Genomic DNA, 22,033 nt, shown 5'->3' with positions numbered 1-22,033 from the left:
GATGGGGCAGAAACAGACACCTACCACACACTACAGTGGATATAGATACTGTAGATCATCTAATTATGAAGTAGGAAGGGCATATAGGCAGACATTCATATTTTGCACATCCAAGTGATCTCATGAGATATCATGATGATGCATAGGACTGCTATCTAGAAACTCATTGAGTCTGTGAGTCCGGACTGAGGTCTGCGTTTGGTGGGTCGATGAGGAAGACAATGGCGATGCTGAGGAAGATTCTCCACGTGAGGGGAGATGTGATGTGTACCGCAATGCTGCTGATGCTGTTCTGCATACTGCTCTACGCCCACCAGGTAACTGTCTTAAGCGTACAGCTGAAAGGACGTACGGCCAGTCAGGACGTACTCAACCCCAGTCAAAGTATAGATACCCCTGGTCAAACATTACTCAACTACAAAGGTTGCTGTACATGTATACTGGAGTACTTGCTTTTGAAAATATCTAGTATTCAAAGTACATGATTTTTAAGATCACTTAAGTATTCAAAAGTGCAAAATGACTAAGGGCATCTTCTTTTTATTATCAATGTATTGCTGTACTGAAACGATTTTCCAAAAAACATCAATAATAGTTATCTAAAACTATCGGTTGTGAGCTTCTGGTGGGCTATTTTCAATATTTGAAATTGGGCTTAAGTGGTTGATTCATAATGTACTTTCCCCTTCGTAGAAAGGTAGTGGAGTCAAAAGTACAACATTTGTCTTTGAAATGTAGTGGAGTGAAAGCATCAGAAAATACAAATACTCAAGTACAGATACTAAAAATACTCCATTCAGATCAAGTTGTTAAAGCCTTGTGTTTGTATGACAACCAAGTACACACCATCTCTTTACTTCTGCATGTCTGTCATCCACCCATCTATACCCATCCCTTGTCCCCAGGTCCTGCTCCACTCAGAGTGGGACAACACCAGGTGGAAGCTAGAGATTCAGGGTTCCACCAACTCCAACCGGGCCCTGTTGGGAGCCAGTGGCCATGGAATGGCCACCAGATCCAGAGAAGGCCAGACTATTGATGAGGTACAGCAACAACCACACTTTTATTTTTTTACTAAGATTCGTATTAAGCACATTATGTTTTATAATCAAAAGCTTGGCGATACAAAACATACTACACAAAGAGAGATAGAATTAATTATCTACAGGTAATTGAATTAATTATCTTAAATGGCTTTTTTTTTCTTAAATCAAATATAGAATTGTTTAGTGAACATTCACCTGGCTCACCTGCTCTCTCTAATCTGTCAGGTATCATCCAGCCCTGAAAACCCAAAGCTGTCTGCCTGCAAGCCCCAGGGATCCAAGTCCCAGTCCAAATCCAAAACCAAATCTCCCCAAACCAAATCCAAGACTCCAGCCAAATCTAAAAAGCCACCCAAGGATAAATCGAAGGGCAAAGTTAAGGAGTGGCGCAAGAACGTTGTGCCAACCAAAGCTCCTGTCAAAGCTCTTCCCACTTTGCCACCTTTTGACTTCGAGGGCTACCTGAGAGAGAAAGACAACAGAGACTTCAAGCTGCTCATCAACCAGCCAGAGAAATGTCAGATAGCAGGAGGAGAGTCCTCTGCTGCCCCTTACATGCTAATTGCGGTGAAGTCTGTTGCTGCGGATTTTGATAAGCGACAGGTATTGCGTTTTATATCTCTTTCTGAAAGAACAACCGTGGCATTTTCATCAAGTTACAATGAATCCATTTTAAGTTAAATAACTATAGCAGGGGTCTTCAACGTTTTCAGGCCAAGGACCCTGTAGATGAGAGAGAGATGGAGCAGGCATCATTTGACAGCACAATCAGTGTATTTTGGATTCATGTCAATTTGTGTTTTCAGATATTTAACCACTTGAACCGTCAATACTTACTGTATATAAACTTGACCTTTCACTCTCTACTTACAGTAGTCTGTTCTTTTTCCCCTCTTCACTAAACCCCTTTGCCCTAAAATAGCAGCACAAGGCGTTGTGAGCTTGTAGATCGGCTATTTTGGGCTAAAGTTCTCTGGAGAAAAAAAAAGGTTTCTATCACACAAAGATTTGGAGGACCCCTTGTAGTAACTCTGAGGACCCCTAGGAGTCCCGGACCCCCTGTTGAAGACCCCTGAACTAGAGTAATACAATAACCATTCCGGGGAGATAAAAATACAGATTCACCCCAACCCAAATACCTCACCTGGCCTGTTTACCTAGCCTAGCTGAGCTAGACATCCCATCCATGTTAAAACAACTGCAGTTACTAGTTAGCTGCATTAGTATATAGGCTGGCCCCAGGCTACTGTTTACCAGTCAATAAAACAACAATATAATGTTCAAACCCATCTCTTTGTCTCCATCTGTGACCGTCAGGTGGTGCGTAGGACATGGGGTAGAGAGGGCCTTTTCCCCAACGGCGTAACCATCCGTACAGTCTTCCTCCTGGGCGTCCCCAGGAACCAGAGTGCCCTGCCTCTGTGGGACCGTCTCCTGGCCTACGAGAGTGAGACCTTTAACGATATCCTGCTGTGGGACTTCCAAGACACCTTCTTCAATCTGACTCTGAAGGAGATCCATTTCCTCCAGTGGGTCAACACCAGCTGTCCTGATGTCAGGTAATGGCTTTTAAAAGGGTGAATTAAAGCAGGGCCAAGAAATGTCACCATTGTAGCCCTTAGTTGGCATAGTGGCAATTATCTTATGGAGTTCCCAGGTGTAACCAACCATATCAGATCAATAAAACAGGATTGTAAATATATGTCCTTTGTTTAGGATATCCAGAGTAGTTCAAGCCTATTTCTGCCAAAAGTAATTTAGGTTTCATCAGTGGGACTCTTAAGATACCTAATTAATCTTACCCTTCAACATTATTGCGTCTCATCATTGCGTCTGTTAATTATTTCCCTCCAGGTTCATTTTCAAGGGTGACGCTGATGTGTATGTGAATGTTGAGAACATCCTGGAGATGCTGCAGACTCAGAAGGCAGATGTGGACCTGTTCGTAGGAGACATCATCTTCAATGCCAAGCCCATTCGTCGGCGCAGCTCCAAATACTACATCCCAGAGTTCATATACGGGGCAGGTTTATACCCGTCCTATGCCGGAGGAGGGGGGTTCGTCATGTCAGGACACACAGCACGGAGACTCAGCTCCGCCTGTGAACAGGTGAATGAAAAATATGGTTATATATTATGCTTCAGAATGTAGCATATATCGATTTATATTCAAATTTGCCTTACTTTATCTTTCAAATTAGGTGGATTTGTTTCCTATTGATGACGTCTTCCTGGGAATGTGCCTTCAGCGGATTAGCCTCAAACCGACGCGCCACGAGGGCTTCCGGACGTTCGGCATCATCCGACCGTCCGCCGCCCCCAACCTCCAGCTGTTCAATCCCTGTTTCTACCGAGAACTCATGGTCGTCCACAGCCTCACGCCTCCCCAGATCTGGCTCATGTGGAAGCTCCTCCACGACCCCAACCTCACCTGCCACAGCAGGAGAAACCGCACGGCGCGGCCTTTTAAGTGGAGAGGTGCGCTGCCAGGAATGGAAGGAACAAACACAGTCGAGGAGGCAGAAGAGACAGACTATGGCATTAAGAAGGTGTTTGTATCACATTAGTCGCTGCCAGGTTACAGTGGGTCCTGCAACGGCCAGGGCATACAGACTGTTATTATTATAAACATAGTTGTTATTAAGGTGATACTTTAGGCACTTTCCCATTGCAGGGCCAAGAGGTTATTGCAAAGTAAAGTGAAAACAATACTAGGTAGCATCCTGGCTAATGCATATAGTTCCATCTGACTTTTTTCTTTCACTGAACTGATGCCCACCCTCGTTGGACACGAAGGCGATGATGACGACGTGCAATTGACTTTGAAAACATAGAACGTTGTGAGCACAGCACACAATGCTAATGTACCGTACTTTTAATTGAGTACATATACTGTGATGGACAGATGAAACTTGTCTGTTGTGATTATGTGAGGAGGACACAGTAGATTGTCTATATTTTGACTTGAAATGAGTGCGATTGTGTTGGAATGCAGAGACATTTGTCACCTACAGATCTCTGATTGAGAGGTGTACTGTACATACTGTCTGGACTGCTCCATTTTCTGTTCCCTGGAGGAATACAAATATAAGCCCTGAATGGGAACCAGCTGTATCCTGAACAGGAAGTGCCCAAGGGGACCCATTAGGCTGTTACACAGTCCAGCAGGAGCTGTTCTGTTCCCAAAGTCACACTTGTAATCACTTAAAAGCTCTAAAAATGAATGCTCTTAAAAGTTAATGCACCCACATGTGCAGGTTGGTTACATGTACAAACACGTAAAAGTACACGTACACACACGCACGCACGCAGGCAGGCAGGCACGAGCGCGCGCACACACACACACACACACACACACACACACACACACACACACACACACACACACACACACACACACACACACACACACACACACACACACACACACACACACACACACACACACACACACAGACACACCTTTGAAAGTTGAGTGCACCTCATTAGGCAATGGCATAAGCAGAATTCTCACTTCTTTATTTTAGCTGTGTGGTAATACACACGAGGATTTATTTGTACAATTCTAATCTTCAGCCTCACAGGTGGTCTGTTTGCACCTTTGTTAATCCCAGTTATACATTTCTTTTTAAATTTCAACATTCAGTTATCTTCTACTGCAGCAGTACTTAAAGGGGTATTTCACTTTCATTTTAATGCACCCCAGACAGTTTTAAGTTGCTTGTTTGTGCTAATTTGTATTTTTCATTTTCAAAACAATTCATAAAATAAAATTAAATAGTAATTGGAAAAACAACTTAAACTGTGTGTTTAAAAAATACCCCTTTAAGTTGCAGGACCTCTGCATTTGCCACTGTCTCTACCTGATCACAGAGCTGTAATCATCATAAAACTATAAAACCAACAATTAAAGTGAATATCATTGGCACCTGACAGGATCAGCACAGTAACAGTAGTGTTGACAAAACTCATTTAGATTATTTTTTAGTTTTTTACCAATTAGGTTCCCAGTTAGGTTTACTTTTCAACATTGTGCAGTTGGCTGTGTCTGTCAGTGAAAATGTTTGTGATAAAGCTTGTTGTGGGGAGTGAAAGACGTTGCTACTGTGTTGATATAGATTAAAAATGCTGGTTATTTCAAACATTTACCTCCATCTATTTTGTCCAAATGCTGTAAAACACATTGATGTTCATTCTAGTATTCTATTCACATAGCAACAGAAAACCAAAGGTTTGACTATGACTGTGTTCAGTCTATTTTTAGGGATAAGATTCAACTATGCACATGTGTGAAGGCACGTACCTATTTTGCAGTGCTGTGTGCCACACGTAGATAACAGGAGACTCGATCTAAAAAGAAAAAGAAATCTTTTTTTTTTACCAGGATACACGTCACACTTTTAATTTTTTGTAATTTACATGTGAGAAAACTAGCAATGCAGGTATCTAGAATGTCCACTGATCCATGTAAAAATGATATTGAATGTTTGAATGACACATTGATTAGAATTATAATCCAGTATCATTGATTTAGGTAACGGTGAATGCTGCAGTGAGCCAAATGTCATTTTGACATAATAGATTTTTATCTCAAGCATTATTCATCATGAAAAAAGTCAGTTCTATATGATGTCATATCTTAGCATAACAGAACTTTTACTAAAGTAAAAGTGAGATGGATGCCAATTTACAAGCAAACGGTAAAATCGTCTAATTTATCTCAATGTGAAAGTGGACCCTTTTATGGGTCAATTCATTCACTCTTGAGTTAAATTAAGGCTTGAGGATCTCATTCTGGTTCCATATTGTTTTTGTTTGTCATTGCCTGACTTTTTATTCTGGGAAATAAAAACAAAGAAAGAAACAAACATTTCACTCAGTTACACATCAATGTTTGTTTTTATTCATTTTTATTTAATTTTTTCCATGTCATACTGGTTGAGCACACAGCAATACATGAATTTCAATGAACAGAATTCTGACTGAGCGGGGATTTTCTCTATAAAAATCTCCAAATGTCCAAACATTTGAATCTTGACAAGATTCCATGGCAGAAACTCATCTCAATAAGTATCATCATCACAGCATTGTCCGAAGCATTCCAGCAGTCAAAAGCAGAAGGTTTTCAGTGAAGCCAAACATTTCTTTTTGCACCAAACTGTACAGTTATTGCTGTCTCCAGAGGACATGCTTGGGGAATCTTTATACACAAGGTTTAAAGTTTCAAAATATAAAACACCACATTCCAATGGATCTGATTCACAAGTTTTAATTAAGTATGACCCATTTGCAGAAATAGGTTTAAAATATCCACGGAAAATAATTATTTGGAGGGATGCAAAGGAGTTGGGATATTATAATGTACAATATAAAGAGGAGACAATACGTGGATTAATATGTTACACAGAGCAGAAGTTGTCTGTTAACAATTACAAGAATCTGATCATGACAATCATTCATTCTTCTGTTCTTCCCCAAAAAATAAAATAAGGAAAACCCGAGAACCCTGTGAAATCTAAGTCATAAAAATCAGACATACCCCAAAAAAAAAAAAAAAAAAAAAGGAAAACACAACAAAAGGTTAGGCCTATATGATATGTCCACCTGAGTCAGGGTGAGAAAACTACCCAGTGTAAAAGCGTCTCTCTCTCTCTCACTCTAAGCAACATTGCATCACCACCATCACAATATGGGACTGCAGTCACCAAAAGCATATTCTAGCACCAAAATCCCATGTGCCTATATCTACTGTACTTACAATGGTACAAAGCTCACTAAATCATTTTCTCTTGTACTTGAGTCCCAACCTTTGGCTGTCACACACCTAATGTCACACATCTAATATTAAATGCAAGATAAAAAGAGAGCTGGGTCAATATGTAGGCATTGGTTTACAAGAACGTTCTTCTTACACATAATATGCTAGTTCACTTGATACATATCCAGATATCTTTGTCCCAGACTTCTGATGAAGCAACAGCCATGTTACTGTAGTGGAGGTGGTTGGGATGCAAAAGATGTAATTATTTTGCCTCAAATGTCAAATCTATATTCAAGAATGATTACAAAAACACGAGATGCTGTCTCCTTTTATCTCCTCATCATGATTGCACCGATCATTCTAGGAAAACAAGCTCTGGTGGATTCTCAGGTGAAATGCAGTGCTAAGAGTTGTCCATTATTCCACTGTAAGTCAAATGCTCAAACACAATCATACTGGGCTCCAATAGCGATGTAATCAGGAAAACAAAAAGCAGAAAATAATAGATTAAATTAAGACACCAGTAGATCATGTACTGTACCCAAAAAGGAAACCCACCCATTGACCTCTGCAGGTTACAAAAATGACTAGACAGTAGAGACAAATGGCCATGTTAAACTGCTATCATGCTCAATCTCACTTTCTCACTCACTCACTCTCACACAATTCAAATGCATTCTCAAAATGTATGTACAAGGAGACTCCATTTACAAAGGAGGGAGACAGAAGTCCAAGACAGGCTTGGTGGGAGATGAGGCACAACGTTGACAGCTTTTAAAACGTATAAATTAACTTGCACAAAAGCAAGTGATAAGAACATGAACACATCATCAGTTATGCCAACTATACAGTTTTATATTTCCTCCCCAGATTCATCGAGTGGATGCACTGGAACAGGGCCATCTAATTAGCTTCAGGCATAACTGTACTGACAGTTTTTAACGTTTCTCCTGCTGCAGCCAATTCGTGAGCAACTAGGCTTCTTGTTCAGCGATTACTGCCTCCAGAGAGTGTACCAGACTAGACAATGCCATGACATTTTTCCAAGTGTAAACAAGTGTTGGTGAGCTGAAGCTGTACATTTGCACAACACATCCACAAACCGGAATCTAAAGACGATGAAAATCAGTTACTACTTTATAGGGTTTGAAAGGTCACTAGTGAGTCAGTGTTCATGTGCCATACACTCAAGTTCGGAACCCTGGAGACATCGTCTTGTGATGACATGTCTTCTATTCCAGTGGTTCTCAACCCTTTCAGGCCACTACCCCCCCCAAAATAATGATATTTGAACTGGGGACCCCCCCCAACCCTAACACGCACTTGGAATTGTAAGAGTTGAAGCATTACATTTAGTTTGACTCGGTTCCATAGATAAATATTGTGAGAAGAGCAGCTCTACAAGCTCAACTATGAGCTCGTCCTGTACCTGTAGATCGGCTATTTTCACAAATCTTTCCTCTCTTATATAATTTGACAATTTGGCCGATGTTTGACCAGTTTATAGCATAGTTTGTTGATTACTTTTGATGCAGTAATGGCCTTTTTATTTTTTGGCATTAAAAAGGTCTGTTACTTCACTGTCAACTGGGGGACCCCCCCCAAAATCATGTGGCCCACAGGTTGAGAACCACTGATCTATTCTACCGAGAGTCTAATTAGTACCAGCCTATTGAAATACTCCACTGGTGCCTGGACGGTTCATGTTGGTCTGGCTGTTTGGTGGCAAGCCAGATCTCTGGGTTTACCTTTAGTCAATATGACGAGACACCAGAGGAACAACACACTATTTACAATATTTGTACATCGCCACTAAACCCGCCAGGGCCCACACATAACAACTCTTAAGAACAGTGGTGCTGATCTCTGCTCAATGTGGAGTCATTTTCATTTTTTTTGTAACACATGCATGAGTTTATATATATTTAAGTTTTTGTTTTGATATGGAGGATGAAAAGATTGGATATGTGCTCCAAATATAAAAAAAAAAAATCCCTCTTTGAAAAACAATAATATTCCTTTTAGAAACCAATGTGCAGTAATCTAATGTTGGGCAAGCCTGCATTTGAAGATGACTCAAGGGACAACAACAGTGTTTTATGACATTTACCTAATAATATATGATGATGATGATGAACTAAACTTTACAAGAGCAAAGGCCCATGGTTTCAGTGGTTGTTGCTCAATAATGCCCACAAGCCCATAAACTAAGACACATTTCGCAACCTAGTTCCTAATGATACACACACGTCGTGTATGGTGAAGAGAAATGCATAAAAGTCAAAGAAATGATCAGAAACACTCATTTTTGTCGGATCAGCACTACTGTTCTGTTATTCCTGATTTATACATGGTTATGCACTGCGTTGCGAATGTGTGAGCTCAGCTATCTTCAGTGCACAACACCGATGTGCATCCAATATATCAGTATAACTTACGTTATGTATGATATGAGGCCTCTGACTCCAACCCTGAAGGTTTACACTTTTACACTCCTTGCTACAATCAAATCCACAAAGGATGTTAAAACTAAGCATCAATATTGAAAGGAGAATATATGCATTGCAATTAATACAAATAATTTATTCAGTTGCATGTATTTAAAAGTTTTAAAAGATCATAGGTTAGCAGATGAGACTGCAGCTGAATGTCATCCTGAGGGGATGTGGATTTCCCCCCCATCACAGAAATGAGTTCTTAATTAATACAAGATAATTCTTGACGGCTTAAATTAAAGCTCTCTCATCCGTATGTATTATGTAATTGGGCAGCAGCGAAATATAAAATATTTTAACTTTAACTAGCCCTCAGTGAGCGAAAGGGACTCCGCTACACTTGCTTTGAATAACAAATTCAGCCTGACCCGAAAATATTCAGTCAAGGTCAGAATGACATGTCTAATTGGATGCAACACATTAAGCAGAGCCAGCCTTTGCTGCACTTTCACGCAGTCTATTTCCAATAACCAATTACAGAAAAGGGAGCTGAAATAAAAGCTTGACCAGAATGATGATTTGAGCAGTACAGATGGATGAACAGAAAGGAGAGCGACAACACAGAATTCTCCTCTCTGAAGTGCAAATTCTACACATGAACATTGGTGATCAATGTAAGCAGACTGAATGAAGTCAAACTGGAAAACATCTTTGGCTACAATGTTTGGCAATTCAAGAAAAACAGTGAAGAAATGATTTGAAGAACTGCAGTGAATAAACCTCCACATGCATCAATGTGCTGACATGGAGATGGAGTCAGACTAGGATAACACGTGCACACACACCCGCACGCGCACACACCCGCACACCCACACACACACACACACACACACACACACACACACACACACACACACACACACACACACACACACACACACACACACACACACACACACACACAATCTCTCCATGGACAGACAACAATCAACCAATCAAGTAAGAAGGTGTATATTAGTGCAAATGCAAATGGAAAAAACAAACTTTCCAGAACAAAATGGAGCATGGTTATGGCATGAGTGAGTGATGGAGAAATAGAAAGTTTGCGAGAGATAAACTGATAGAGAACATTATAGAGAAAGAACAAGAAAGACCCCTCAAACCATGCTCTTAAAATAATAATAATAAAAAGCCAGACAGTTTGTGCTTGTATCTCATCTTCTCATAAAATAAAATAAAAACCTGCCAAGTACATGCAATTCCTTGTGTCTGAGCGCATGCTTGCATGTCTCCATGCATAACTGGGTCCTTCTGTGTGTGTGTGCGTGTGTGTGTGTGTGTGTGAGGGAGGGTGAGATGTACCTGGTGGTGGTGGCTACAGAAGGTGAGCCGCAGTACTCATGGGAGATACGCTGCGACAAGACTGTAATGCTGGGGTACATCTCAGTGTGTTTGAGGTTTCAAGACGGCATCTTGAAATGTGAGTTTGAAAAGCAGCGGAACACGTCGTTTATGTAAGCTTGTGTGTGCATAATGTGTAAAGCAAAAGTAAACAGCGCCTGGACACACAAATCTCTGCAGCCGCAAATACTGCACCAATCATTTTGGGGATTGTAAGCGTTCTGTTACCTGTGTGTGTGTGTGTATCTGTATTAAGCAAGCCAATCAGATAGACGAGTTGGGAGAGGGGAGAATAAGTTAAAGGCTCTGATCTGGTTGGTTCTGCAGAGTTCTTGCTGGGTCGTCTTCTGCCCCATGACGCGTTTGGTTGTTCATTTTGTTGGACTGGGTTAAATCCAGTTTTATCCCAGGTTTTTCATGGTTTTGGTGGCTGGCGTCTGATCAAAGGTTGTTGCCTGGGCTGGTTTGGTTCTTTGACTGTGTTTGGTTCTTCTCACAGGTTTATGACTGAGCCATTCTGTAACAGACCTACAGTACTGTGGTTTTTGGAGGGACTGGATTTGAACCTACGTATGGCTGCAGGTTTAAGCATGGTTATGTTCCTGGTTAGGCTGGCAGTGCAGGTTGATGGTGTGTATGCTGTGGATCAAGCCAGAGATTGGTTGTTGAAATTCTCAGGGACAGTCATATTTACTGTAGCTCCACAAACCTGCTCCATAGCCAGTTACAATTGGTTGACTGCACCGGGTGATTGCTACAAAGGTGAGGAACTAAACATCTTACCACAGTGACAAGTTACTGTTACTATATGTTGTGCCATGTTGCTTCTTTGTGACAGCACTGAGGCACCCAAATGGGTCCAGAAAGGGAACGTTGTGTGGATGAATTCTTTGTTAGCATTATCCTCCAATACCCAATGAGCCTGTGGATTATCTCAGTAGCAGTATGGTTCGTTGTATCCCCAGTGATAATCCTGCTATTGGTTAGGGTTGGATCAAACGCACCAGCGTCATGTGCGGTCATGTTACGTTTGTTGTTTGATCACTGGGTAAAGGAGGTCTCTCTGCCAGGCATGGTAGATGCTGGATGGTTCTACGTTAGCAATGACATCAGGGTGGTTTTATACTCGGTAAGCAGTTATACGTCTGGGCCATGTAGTCTGTGGTTCTGGGTCATGTCTGGTTGCCGAAGAAGACCTGAAAGAGCTGGTTTCATGTCCGGTGGGCACCAGTACTAGAGTCGGGTCGGGTCTGGCTGACAGTCCGTGGAGCACCATAGAGGGTCACTGATGCTATGTGGTTATTCTGCATGACCTAAGGGACAGTAACACAGAGAAGATATCGTCACTGTCCACCAGAAACCTTGTATCTCCAAGTTTTAAATTTGGATGTATTTTCGTATATTTAAGTCCTGCCTCATCATATAAGACTATTGCCCAAAACGAGTGAAATTACCAGATCTACAAGCACCAGAGCATGTGAGCGGAGCACGAGCGGCGCGGGGAGCGGGGTGGTGATTTTTTTTAGTTGAACGTGAGCGAGTTTTAAAATGGGTCAGAGTGGTGAAGGAGCGAGGATTTTCCTCCGCTCCTTGGAGCGCCGAACCAAAGGAGGCAAAGGAGAAAGTGTTTCGAACATGGTAGCAAAATACTTTTTGGTGTAATTTTGGCTGCTGACTCTGATTGATGACCCTGAGCGGAGCGTGAGATGCGCAAATCAAGGTGAGCGTCGGAGCGGAGCGGCGCGGCGTGGCGGCCGACCAGAGCGAGTAGTGAGCCCTCTGGAGCGTGGAACGGCAATTGTTCTCGCTCAGCTCCGCTCATGTGCTCTGACAAGCACACAACGCCTCACACCGCGAGGCGCGACAACAGCGATGTGATTGAATGGGCTGGAACACGTACACAGTTTGAAGGGTTTTACTCCAACATTCTGTAGTTTATTGGATCAAACCACCTAGTATCATCGCTAGTTGTGTAATATGTGCAATATGTGCAATTGTGGTTGTAATTTGGTACAGTATGGTATATGCTGCTTTGTTTAGGTGTGCAGCATTTGAGTTCAAGACAAGTGTCCCCGTGAGGATAATAAAGTATATTGTATCGTATCCTATCACTACTGTGTTGAATAGGTCTCTAAGATGCTGCCATATGCATACAGAGAGAAGAGCTATTGATTGCCTAACCTCAAAGATCATCCTCTGCAGTCCAAAACAGAAGGTAGAGCCAAAGGGGTTGGTATTGTTGGCTGATGACGACCTGCCGACACAACACAAATGCTCAATCATGTCATAAATCAGACAACAATTTGGTGCAAGATTAAATGGCCATTTTGCTAAAGAAATCTAGATACCAGATTTATTTTACTAACATAAAAGTGAAATTGTGTTTAAGTATTTTACCTATGCAGGACCACAGGTTTTTCCATGGGGTGTCCCAAAAGTTCCTGGATCTGATCCCACTGACCAAGAAACAAAAAGGGAAATCAAGTGACTATGCTGAGGAGGACAGCTGTCTAAATGTTTGAAAGAAGGTCGCTGACTCAAATCATGCAGTTGCTGACTCAAATCCCCAGACAAAAGGAAGCAATCGGGGAGGTACTGCAGTGGATGTATACTGAATGACTAATATTCTCCTCTCCATCCAATCCTACAACAACTCGTGCAACTCTGTGGCTGTGTTCGGCATTCCCCTGGTATGAATGATACAACAAATCAAAAAGTCTGTTTGGAAGCACACTGTAAATAGTCACACGAATGCAGTCTGTGAACAGCCTTGGAAACAACCAATGAGATGCAGCAGATTGGAGCGAACTGTCATTTAGTTGGTATTATTACCTTCCCAGCTGATGAAGCATGTACTGTCATTATTCTCCATTGATCTCCCCTATTATTTCTCTACTGTAGTACAGGCAATGCTGTTAGAAAGCAGAGACACAATCCTCATTTCCATTTCACTGCCTTTTTGTTACTACAGGAAAGGTCATGTGTCCACATGATTTGAGGCGAGATATGGCAAGAGACGAGTGCACAAGATGTTATATTTCTACCCTCCTGTTGTTGCACTTCTGAATGTTGTAGCCAGACACGATGGCCAGAATGACCATGTGCACTATAAGCCGCAGGGCACAGTGTGGAAAATAGCAGGAGAACAGTGCTCTAAATTAGAAATCAATACAACAAAATGCTCATATTGTGAACTATGAGCGTAAGACTTTGTTAAGATGTTGTGAAGGCCCGGGGAAACAGTTGACTGTCCACCAACACAACAGCAAAGCAATTTGCTATTCCCCCATGAGTCAGTCCAATCGACCAGAAACCCTGAAAATAAGATCACATCCCTGTGCTTCCTCCCAGTGACTCCCTGAGGCCTAAATGCTTCCAGACAGATAACCAGACACTCCAGAGCCACAGCAAATAGACCACAGCCACCCCGCATCCATTTACAATACTGTCTAGTGAGATTTCATCTCAGCCTATGAGAGGCAATGATTGTGCGGTCGTTAGATCAAGCAGGACAGTTTTTCAAGGAGTATATCCAACCTTGCTGTAGGTGGTTAAAATGCAGTCATCTGCCTGGGTAAGTGCTCCTTCTAAAAGAAAGAACAGAAAGAGCGAAGAACATTAACAGATAAATAAAGATAAATAATGGTCTGAAACACACTAGATGTGAAATGTTGTGGCACTGAGATTGCATGGGCCACGTGCGCTGCGTGCTTAATCATTGGATACCTCATTCTGCAGAACACATAAATGCATGTTTAAAACAACCTCACTTACCTTTCTTGAATACTAGCGGAATTTTAAAGTCACATCGATGATATCTGCATTGAAAAAGAAAATGTATGTTGTCACCATTAAAACAAATGAAAGACACAAAGGTAATAGGCGGAGGAAGAGGCAGGTAAAAGACACATATTTAAGAGAAAGCGCAAAAGAAATGGAAACACAGACTTACATGTTGAAGTTGTAATGTCCTGGGTAGTTGGTATGGAGAACAAACTTCTTAACCAGATGAGTGGCAGAGTCAAACAGGATGTCCTGAGAGAGTCACAGATACAAATCAGCCATTCCCCCCTGATAAGCCATTCGTCTGATGTCAAAAATACTGTATTATCTTGGGGCTGAAATAACCCACTAGCCTGACACTCAGCCTGAATTGACATTTCGTTTCACTCCATTATTCAGTCTGAACTCACTTCCACCGAAGGCGATTGCAGGGATGGGCGTTGCCAAAAAAAAAGGCAGTCTTCAGCGATTGGTTCAGTGTGGCTGGCTAGTGGCTAGCCTGTTGCTTGCTAGTGCTACTTGCTAACCAAAGAAACAGTCAGAATAGGAGCACTACGAACTAGTAATCAAACACAACATAACATGCCTGCTACTGGTGTTTCACAGCGAGATCGATACGATCGCATTTTACCGCAATTTACCGCATTTTATCGCGACGCGATGCGCGGTACGGTACGGCGGCGGCGCTGGTGTACTTGGAAACACACATGAGTTCTGGGAAACCCCCACCCACGCTGATCACAAGACGCTGATTCACGACGCTGATTCGCCGATCGGATTTTCAACCGTGGCAGGCACTCTTCAATGAGAGCGATGCTAGACCTGAAACGCCAAAACAAAAAATTTAAAGGGGTGTGGCTAGCGATTCAGGGTCTGGAACTAAGCTAATAACCCACTATCTGCTCAAATAAATTGTGGAACTTCTACAGATGCCTTTGTTGACCCCGTCAGCCTATGGCAGACAGGGGCGGACACGGACATGAGTAGCAGCAATATCATATTCTATTAATGATTTTTACTATTTTCTTCATGCGTGATTTACTTCAGGCCAACATGCCTTTGGATAGCCAATTATTAATAAAAGTTGAATTAACCCACACAACAACACACAATGCAAACATAATCCTGGTGAGTGTGTGAAAGACATGAATATATGCAGACTGAATACACAAAAACATAGTTGCTGAACAACATACCACTCCTAGGGTGAAGTAGTTGAAGAAGTAGTCGTTACATTTGGAAGGAACCTGTTTGTGAGGTGACGGAGAATGGATCTTCATCTGAAATAAACAGTATAAACACTATGTTAATGCACAACGCAGACTGCATATAGTAATACTAAAGAACCAATTAATTACAACTAATAAATAAGAGACAAAGTATAGCAAAAGTAGGCCTGGGGTGTGATGTTATTTCTCCTAGGACAAAACCTTCGTTGAAGTCTGCCCAAACATAAACACATGCAAAACCAGGTGTTGCCTTTATTCTGATAGGAAAGTAGAGACAGCAAACTGAGGGCAGAAAGGAGAAGGACACGTACAAGTCTCCAGCCAGAATCAAACTGGGGATGTTGTGATTATGTGGTTTCTTTTGGAGTCAATGTGTCAACAGTATACATAAATAAATAAAAGGCTAGAACAGATACGTCTGGAGTCCTCCTAGTCCTACCCAGTGTTGCCAGACGTACGATAATTATCGTATTTGTACGATAATTTGACCCTCTGTACGATGTACGATCAATAATTCCAAAAATGCCCAAATGTACGATAATTTCGGCATATCATCAAAAAGAGCGTGAATTCACTATTTTCCCTGGCTGCTGATCTGGGATCTGGTTTGGCTTCTCAAAATAAGCCAGGAAACCAGTCAATCTGACCCTAGATCTGTACTTGGAGGCATTAAAAACACTGGTTGCATCTTTCCAGACCAGTTTCAGGCTTTTATTTGTGTAAGCTCCAAGAAGTTGCCTGCCTCCACACAGCAAATCTGATGCGTTTTTGTCACGCAGGAGTCTAAAACGAGGTCGTTTCTACACTAAAGACGCATTTTTTGGTGAAATTACGTTTTTACGCGAGTGATTTCTCTTTTTTGGCCGTGTACGATAGTTTCATGTCAAATACGATAATTCTGAGCCTCCGGTACGATAATTCAACATTTCCCATCTGGTAACACTGGTCCTACCTTATCTTCAGACTTGTAGAAGGCTTTGTGTGGTGAACCCAGGGCCCCCAGTACATCCTGACAGGAGTCTCCAAAGTAGATGCACCTCTCCAGCGACCTCACCTTGGTGTCGGTCATATTGCCAGGACCGCAGCCTGCACACATAATACAGTGCAAGAGAATCCATCTTTATTTATACTTCCTCATACAGGATATCGCAGGACAGAAATTCGGCCTTTTATTGATGAGCTAAACACCTACAGAGTCGTACAATTAAAATGAACTATGAATGATATTTAGGGGTTCAGTAAAAACAAAACAAAAAAAAAACAATCACAGCACCCAAATAGATACAGATATACAGTATATATACTAGTAAGACGCATCATGGCGACATGTGACCGTTGCGCCATTTCTTGGCCATCTGGCCAGTGATGTTTATCGGACCTGTTACCCATATATGGAGACCCATGGTACCCATATATGGAGATCCATGTACTGTATATGGAGATATGCTGTGAGAGCCCAAACATGCTTACTCAGTTATTCGTTATGTGAAAGTCCTATGATGTCTATGACATCTGACTTCGTACCCTTTTATGCCCATAAATGGAGATCTATATGGATTCTGTTAATGTGGTATGTGGCCGATGTGGCCTCCATATATGGGCATTACCATAAAAAGTCCTGTTAGATATGGGCTTAATATTGATGACATCCGGGAACTCCATATATGGGCATAAAAGGGATTCTGTTAGTGTGACATCATAGTGAAGCCAGAGCGTGATGTCACAGCTGCAAACCAATTCTGTTAAGAGTGGTTCCCCTGACATCACAGTGACATCAGAGCATGATGTCAGAGCGACAAACCCATAGAACCACAGTGTCAGGCGTGACAGACAGAAAGAGAATACGGACAAGCTGTGACCGTTCACATACTACGGTCGCAACAAGAATATACAGTGACTAGAACAGAAAAGACACAGTACACAGTAGAACAGGAAAGGATTGGACTAGAATACAGAGGACTACAGGTCTACAGAGGACTCATGAAAGTAAAATAAAAAATACAAATATATTGTCAAACATACTAGAAATGCAGAAAAATGTTACATTAGCTCTTCATCAAGACTTATAAAACCCATGGCCCATATACAGTGTATAAGTGACTGGTATTGCAATGTCTCCCCAAATGCTGTGTAGTATTACAAAGCTATAAACTGTTACCACTTCCCTTTACAGAGGAGATAGACAAATATATCAGAATAGTAAACATGTCGCCCCCACTAGTCATGTAGTCCCACATTTCATTTCAATTTATGAAGACGGTTAACAGACTCCTCTCGTATGCTTTGTTGTGCATGTTGCCTCTCTCACACAGCTGATACAGTCCTAGGTTGTTGTCACAGCTCGTCTATCAAATCAAATATATTCTAATTCAATAAATCCAAATCGAGTGGCTTCAATGAATTGACTGACGTAGGGCTGAAGATAGAAATAGTGAACATGGACCCCTTAAAGGTCCAGTGAAATGGCCCTTCCCAAATCTGCTTTAATCATCATATCAATGCATGTACCTTCTCTCTCCCCTACATGAATGAACACACATTTAAACTGAGACAGACTTACACTGATAGGGGGTTGCATAAGCATGTTTGTGCATGACACACACACACACACACCTTTTGACTTTGAGACAGTACACACACACACACACACACACACACACACACACACACACACACACACACACACACACACACACACACACACACACACACACACACACACACACACACACACACACACACACACACACACACACACACACACACACACACCAAGGTCAACAAAGATCTGCATCTACAGTACCTCGTTGCCTCTTATAAAGCAATTACTCCAACATACTGCATTAGTTTCTAAACAGATCCTGTGACCTTCCGGTAATACACAGAATCTGATGAACCAAATAGGGTGTAACACCGCGAGAGGCGTGGTGCGGTTTTGAAAAATTACTCATATCATTTTTTTGCTACATTATGAAACAGGCATGATCTTTTGTTTCCTCCTCAATATCTTGCCCTCTGGGGTTTCCACACGCCTCAGGTTTTGGTGATATCATCCGTTTCTCTGTTTCAACAAGATCTGCCATTTCTTCCTCAATATCTTGCCCTCTGGGCTTGCCACACGTCTTAACTTTGTTGGTGATAACATCTGTTTCAACAATTACATTCGCCTGTGCCTTGCTGATCAGATCCTCCTTGACTAATACTATTAAGTCTGCATTACAGTGTGACGGGCGAAAACACTCATTCACAGACAGAAACCGTTTCATAGTCCCCCACCTTCCACTTTCGTTGTAGGGGACAAAAACATGGCCAACATGCTGTCAAAGGCTTGTAAAGAGTAATATACTGTAGGTGTGCAGCCTGGTGACATACAGTATTTCTACACTTTGCTTCACCTACGCTAGAGATATTGGTCCCATCCTCTTTTACAGTACACTTTAAGACATAATAAGACATAATAAGACAGAATAAAGCCATAATAAGAAATAATGTGTTGGTAATTAGAGCTAATATATTTTATTAGACAGAAACAAAGACAGAATAGTAGAAAGAGCGAATTGCAGCGGCAGACACTGCCGCACGACTGGCAGTTCGACTAGCAGTCGCACTGCATCGCCGGCGATAGGACCAGCAGTCCCGCCAGTAGGACCGGCGGCCGCCGCACGGACCGGCAGGTCCCGTAGCGGTAAACTGCCCGTCCGTGCGGTGGTGGCTGCCGCGGCAGTTACCAGCGATGCCGGTGCCAGATAATGTATTCGCTCTTTCTACTATTCTGTCTTTGTTTCTGTCTAATAAAATATATTAGCTCTAATTACCAACACATTATTTCTTATTATGGCTTTATTCTGTCTTATTATGTCTTAAAGTGTACTGTAAAAGAGGATGGGACCGAGATATTTTGGAAAGGTAGGCAGTTTTTGACACTTCAAATGTATACACAGGGTGTGCTATAAAACAGACAGAAGTTACCTGCTGTGAGAAGGCGGAGTTTGAGCCCCAGAGGCCCCGCCCCATCTCTCAGGACATCCACACACTCTGCATACACATTACCAAGGAAACAGGCTAGCGGCATCACCGGGGCCCTGGAGGGAAACAGAGGTGTAGTAACGTTTGTGTGAGTATCTGCCAATGTGTGGTACAGTACATGTAGCAGTGTGTATGTGCAATAATTATGATACCTCGTATCCTGGAGGTTGTTGCCAGTGTAGATGTGCATCCTCTTGACCATGGCCCCATGGGGAATCTGCAGGGAGGCCAAGCCCAGGGCAAAGTTAGGCTGCCAAGGCAAAACAACTGGGAGTAATGCAGGACAATACTGGGGGGTTTTGTTATACGTATTGCATAACTCACACGAACACTGTCACACACAGACTAAATAGGCTGCTTTACAGGGTTTCCTGCAGGAAAAAGGCTTGGCCAGCTGGTAGGCTGGGGGGGGGGGGAAGAGTCTGGCGTGCACGTGAAGCACGCGCGCCAACATTTTAATTCATTAATCAATTAATTTGTTTCAATGAATTCCCTTAATATTGATTAATTCTTATTTTTGCACTCAACATAGGAGGAGAAGTTGCTTAAACAAACACAAACGCACATTTAGGAGGAATTTGGCATACTTTTCACCAGACTCTTGGCCGGGTGCTACAGATTTTAGGCCGGGTGGCCCGCCTGGCCAATAAAGTGCTGCAGGAAACCCTGCTTTATTTTCATATGCAAATCCAATATAGGCGCATGCTAGATTAACTACAGCAGCTACCCAGAAATAACAACAAAAATGCACACAGGGTCTCGGTTTCTGTGCTGCCACAAGTTGTGCAATGATACACTTTGTCAATAAACAACAGAAAGTGAATACTAGTCTGTTGATTTTTATTTTGTTGTTCGTCCCTGTGTGCATTTAGTCATAATTCATCCTGTTCAATACTAGCACACACTCAGCAGGAAGAAGTGAAGCACGTGCATATTGGTTCACCAATGCAAAGTAGTGCATCAATACAAATGGGTGCATCAAAGCACATTGATTAGATGTCGTCTCAAAGATGGTGAGTAATGGGGCGCAGTAGATACCCCCCAAGGTTTCTATTGATCTCAATGTTAAAATAAAATGACAACATACACATTAACTTAGGTTCCATTACTGGTATATGACTGACTGCAGGAGAAATGTACAGATTCATGATCAAGCAAACCATGAGTCAAACTGAAGCAAAAGTGAGCATAATCAGCAACAGCATCAGCAATGAGAACAGCATTCAGCTAGAGGACCCCAAGGAAGGACAGAGGATTCAGCCAATTCACATACTGCCGCTGTCAGGCAGAAACCTTGTATCTCCAGTTTTCATCTTTTTATGTTTGTTTTTTACCCATAAATTAATGCCCTACTTCATTGTACAACAATGTCGTGCAAAAACAGCAAAAAAAAATAGAAGTTCTGCATGCTCACAACGTGTCACGATGCGGCACCTTGTGAGCTTGTAGATCTGCTATTTTCACTACTTGAAATCTGAAGCCTTTTGATAGTGAAAGTGGTCCAAAAAAACAAATGTAACCAATGGTAAGTATTAAAAAGAGCTTTGAGGCGCCTGCTGGCCTTGCGGACCAGGTGCATACCACATAGGCCCTGCGTGTCGCAGGTTCGAATCCCGACGACCTTTGCTGCATGTCACTCCCCATTTTCTGTCGGTCTACTGTGCTATCAATAAAGGCATAAAAGCCCCAAATCTATTTAAAAAAATGTATTAACAAGAGCTTGTGAGGTTTTGGACATACAGCGTTTCCATACCATCGGACAGCTTTGACCTTACTTTATGATGGACTCCATTACTCATTAATAACGAAGTCATTGTACACTGGACATGAAGTCCACATACCAGTGATAAAACCGGTTCCAAATGGGATGGAACCGATTCCGGTTCCTCAATGTTGGATCCGGGTTCCTTCGGTTCTGGATCCCAACCCAAATTATGAGGCTCCAAGGGCATTGTTTTTTGTACTTAGTTGACAGGCGATACAGCACACAGTGAGAAGAACACACACACACACCTCGTATTTGGGAGCCTCGTTCCATGAGTCCAGTTGGAAGGAGAAGGACAGGCCCCGAAAGTTGAGATGGAACAACTGCTCTGCAGCGTTGTAAACTAGAGGGACACAGGTACACACATGAATAAACACACTCTCTTATGCTTCACACAGACACAGACATGCACTCGTCTCCGATACAGACACACACACACAAACACACACAGGTCCTCTCACGTTTGGAAAACATTAACGCTTATAATGTTTTTGAACAAGCAATTAAAACATTTTGGGGAGAAAAAAAAGAGTCGCGGTGAGCATGAGTCGAAAATCGATTTTATTTCACATCCCTACTCTCCACTG

The 22,033-nt window shown here is 42.1% G+C and overlaps 2 protein-coding genes across 4 annotated transcripts in view; one reads left to right on the top strand and one right to left on the bottom strand.

The window, feature by feature from the left end:
- Positions 1 to 221: 221 nt before the first annotated feature.
- Positions 222 to 3,613, top strand: b3gnt9 (UDP-GlcNAc:betaGal beta-1,3-N-acetylglucosaminyltransferase 9; the record flags this gene model as incomplete). The annotated part of the gene is made up of 6 exons (XM_080737150.1): positions 222 to 317; positions 906 to 1,043; positions 1,272 to 1,649; positions 2,364 to 2,605; positions 2,901 to 3,156; positions 3,248 to 3,613. 6 exons carry the CDS (start codon positions 222 to 224, stop codon positions 3,611 to 3,613), a joined length of 1,476 nt encoding a protein of 491 aa, XP_080593276.1.
- A 2,382-nt stretch (positions 3,614 to 5,995) lies between these two features.
- phaf1 (phagosome assembly factor 1) overlaps positions 5,996 to 22,033 on the bottom strand; it is a 29,557-nt gene continuing 13,519 nt past the window's right edge. For 2 of the 3 annotated variants that reach the window (XM_080737417.1, XM_080737419.1), the window contains exons 6-16: positions 21,695 to 21,789; positions 19,834 to 19,931; positions 19,625 to 19,737; positions 16,608 to 16,741; positions 15,623 to 15,706; positions 14,596 to 14,678; positions 14,418 to 14,461; positions 14,181 to 14,230; positions 13,041 to 13,099; positions 12,825 to 12,897; positions 5,996 to 11,956 (exon numbers count right to left, since the gene is read on the bottom strand). In XM_080737417.1, the coding sequence (XP_080593543.1) occupies positions 11,855 to 11,956; positions 12,825 to 12,897; positions 13,041 to 13,099; positions 14,181 to 14,230; positions 14,418 to 14,461; positions 14,596 to 14,678; positions 15,623 to 15,706; positions 16,608 to 16,741; positions 19,625 to 19,737; positions 19,834 to 19,931; positions 21,695 to 21,789 (935 nt within the window). In that variant the 3' untranslated portion in view covers positions 5,996 to 11,854. The remainder of the gene's footprint in view (positions 11,957 to 12,824; positions 12,898 to 13,040; positions 13,100 to 14,180; positions 14,231 to 14,417; positions 14,462 to 14,595; positions 14,679 to 15,622; positions 15,707 to 16,607; positions 16,742 to 19,624; positions 19,738 to 19,833; positions 19,932 to 21,694; positions 21,790 to 22,033) is intronic. The other variant, XM_080737418.1, reaches the window with a different exon arrangement.

Source organism: Nannobrachium achirus (genome assembly GCF_963921795.1).
Source record: "Nannobrachium achirus genome assembly, chromosome: 11".
Lineage (NCBI taxonomy): Eukaryota > Metazoa > Chordata > Actinopteri > Myctophiformes > Myctophidae > Nannobrachium > Nannobrachium achirus.
The sequence above is the reverse complement of the archived record's forward strand: the minus strand, read 5'-3'. Positions and strand labels throughout refer to the sequence as shown.